At 43.7% G+C, this 2755-nt stretch overlaps 1 protein-coding gene across 1 annotated transcript in view; it reads left to right on the top strand.

Moving 5' to 3' along the window:
• The window catches only part of LOC124008898 (protein mono-ADP-ribosyltransferase PARP14-like), a 7653-nt gene extending 7642 nt beyond the window's left edge, over positions 1 to 11 (top strand). The window contains exon 4 of the mRNA XM_046320493.1: positions 6 to 11. Coding sequence (XP_046176449.1) covers positions 6 to 11 — 6 coding nt within the window. The remainder of the gene's footprint in view (positions 1 to 5) is intronic.
• Positions 12 to 2755: the final 2744 nt, after the last annotated feature.

The raw sequence follows: 2755 nt of genomic DNA, 5'->3' as shown, positions 1-2755 counted from the left end.
TACAGCTGTAAGTCGCTTGGGGTATGTCTCTATCAGTTTTGCTCTCCTCTTTAAGACCCCTTGTCTGTTTCTCTTCAAATCTCTCTCTCTCCATTTATCCTCCCTCCCTCCCTCCCTCCCTCCCTCCTATTCCCTACATAGTGCACTACTTCTGACCATAGCCCTGTGGGTGCTGGTCAAAAGGAGTGCACTTCGTAGGGAATAGGGTGTCATTTAGGACAAATCCATAATCCTTCATTTCCCAGGTGTCAGTCTATTTTTGAAGTACGTTACCATATAGACTCCCTTCCATCCACCTACTTACAGTACTTACATAAAACCATTAACTGCACATAGTTTACGTTTACATTAAGGGCCAAAATTTCTGGTTGGAGAGCGAGGTAGCGAGCGTGGGTTGAAAGTCATCATCAGATCTTGACGTCTGGAGAAGGAGAGAGAGAAGGAGAGAAAGAGAGAGGGGTTAGAGATAGAGAAAGTGAGAGAAGAGTATGAGAGAAAGAGTCTGAGAAAGATTGATGAAGAGCAATTGAGAGAGGGAGCTATATAGAGATAGAGAGAGGGAGAGGGTGGGGAGATAGAGATAGACAGAGGGAGAGGGTGGGGAGATAGAGATAGAGAAATAGAGAGGGAAGAGAGAGATAGAAAGATAAATAGTTGATCAGGGGATGACATGACAGTATCAGATTGAGAGAGAGAAAGAGAGAGATGATCAGCTGATGACATTGCAGTATCAGATTGAGAGAGAGAGAGAGAGAGAGAGAGAGAGAGAGAGAGAGAGAGAGAGAGAGAGAGAGAGAGAGAGAGAAAGAGATGATTAGGTGATGACATGGCAGTATCAGATTGAGAGAGAGAGAAAGAGAGAGAAAGAGATGATTAGGTGATGACATGGCAGTATCAGATTGAGAGAGAGAGAGAGAGAGAGAGAGAGAGAGAGAGAGAGAGAGAGAGAGAGAGAGAGAGAGAGAGAGAGAGAGAGAGAGAGAGAGAGAGAGAGAGAGAGAGAGAGAGAGAGAAAGAAAGAGATGATTAGGTGATGACATGGCAGTATCAGATTGAGAGAGAGAGAAAGAGAGAAAGAGATGATTAGGTGATGACATGGCAGTATCAGATTGAGAGAGAGAGAGAGAGAGAAAGAGATGATTAGGTGATGACATGGCAGTATCAGATTGAGAGAGAGAAAGAGAGAGATGATCAGCTGATGACATTGCAGTATCAGATTAAGAGAGAGAGAGAGAGAAAGAGATGATTAGGTGATGACAAGGCAGTATCAGATTGAGAGAGAGAAAGAGAGAGAGATGATCAGGTGATGACATGGCAGTATCAGATTGAGAGAGAGAAAGAGAGAGAGATGATCAGGTGATGACATGGCAGTATCAGATTGAGAGTGAGAAAGAGAGAGAGATGATCAGGTGATGACATGGCAGTATCAGATTGAGAGTGAGAAAAATGTCAAATTGTCATTAGAGATCAAAAAGGAAAGGACTTTATTTGTATTATTTGACATCTTCAGAAAGAAAGTACAGGAGAGGGTATCCGAGTGGCAGTCCTTAACATGCCTCATATCTGGATATTGAATTACATGATGCAAGGCAATGAAGAACAGTTTGTTCTTATGAAGAGAAAGGGGGAAGCCAAGACCTTTTAAAACAGAAGAAACCGAGTGTTGACTAACTGGTCTATGGGGAGGTTCATATAGAGACGGTCAAAGTGGTTCAGGATGGAAAATAAAAGCGAGGACTGGAGTCCCTCAAAATGACATGTTCTGCAGTGAGAAAACAGCTTGGTGGATACAGAAGGCCTATACTGTAGAACAGTGTGTGTGTTTCCACATTTTTGCATGCTTTTGTTCCTGTGTGTGTGTGTGCTTACGCTCGTGTGTGTGTATGTGTCCATCTGGCTAAGTGCAGTTGGGAGCAGTGAGGATAACATACAGCAGTCCAGTATGTAGTCTGGAGGAGTGACAGACAGACAGCTGGTGGAGGACAGTTTACATCCCCATGAACAGCCGGCTGGATTATGAATTCAGTATAGATCTGGGCCAAATGGCCATACTACTGTAACTCACAGCTGAACACAGAGTAAGGTTACAGAATCTCTCTCTTGCTTGTCTCCCTCTCTCGCTTGTCTCGTTTGTCTCTCTCTCGCTTGTCTCGTTTGTCTCTCTCTCGCTTGTCTCTCTCTCTATCTCTCCTGAGCATTGTCCTATGGGCCATTTGGGACGCAGGCATAATCCTCCATCTCCCAGGTGTCAGTGTATTTTTGAAGTACGTTACCCAATAGACTCCCTTCCATCCACCTACTTACAGTACTTATATAAAACCATTAACTGGAAATAGTTTACATTGAGGGCCAATATTTCTGGTTGGAGAGCGAGGTAGCGAGCGTTGGTTGAAAGTCATCGTCAGATCTTGATGCCTGGAGCGAGAGAGAGGGGAGGGAGGGAGAGAGAGAAAGAGGGTGGGGGGTGGGGAGAGAGGGGTAGACAATCTGAATATTGAATTACATTATGCAAGGCAATGCAGTTTGTCCTCTGATTCCTTCATTGCTTAAGTATGGAGAGCTAGACCTATTAAAACATAAGAAACTGAGTGTTGACTAACTGGTCTATGAAGTATTTGTGTTTGTTTTTATTAAGGATCCCCATTAGCTACTACCAAGGCTACTCTTCCGGGGGTCCAGCAACATTAAGGCAGTTACAAACAATTTAAAATATGACATTTCATAACACTTTACTCTATACATGTAGTGCGCTCCC

The sequence above is a fragment of the Oncorhynchus gorbuscha genome, linkage group LG21, assembly GCF_021184085.1.
Source record: "Oncorhynchus gorbuscha isolate QuinsamMale2020 ecotype Even-year linkage group LG21, OgorEven_v1.0, whole genome shotgun sequence".
NCBI lineage: Eukaryota > Metazoa > Chordata > Actinopteri > Salmoniformes > Salmonidae > Oncorhynchus > Oncorhynchus gorbuscha.
This window is presented reverse-complemented; position numbering and strand designations above follow the sequence as displayed.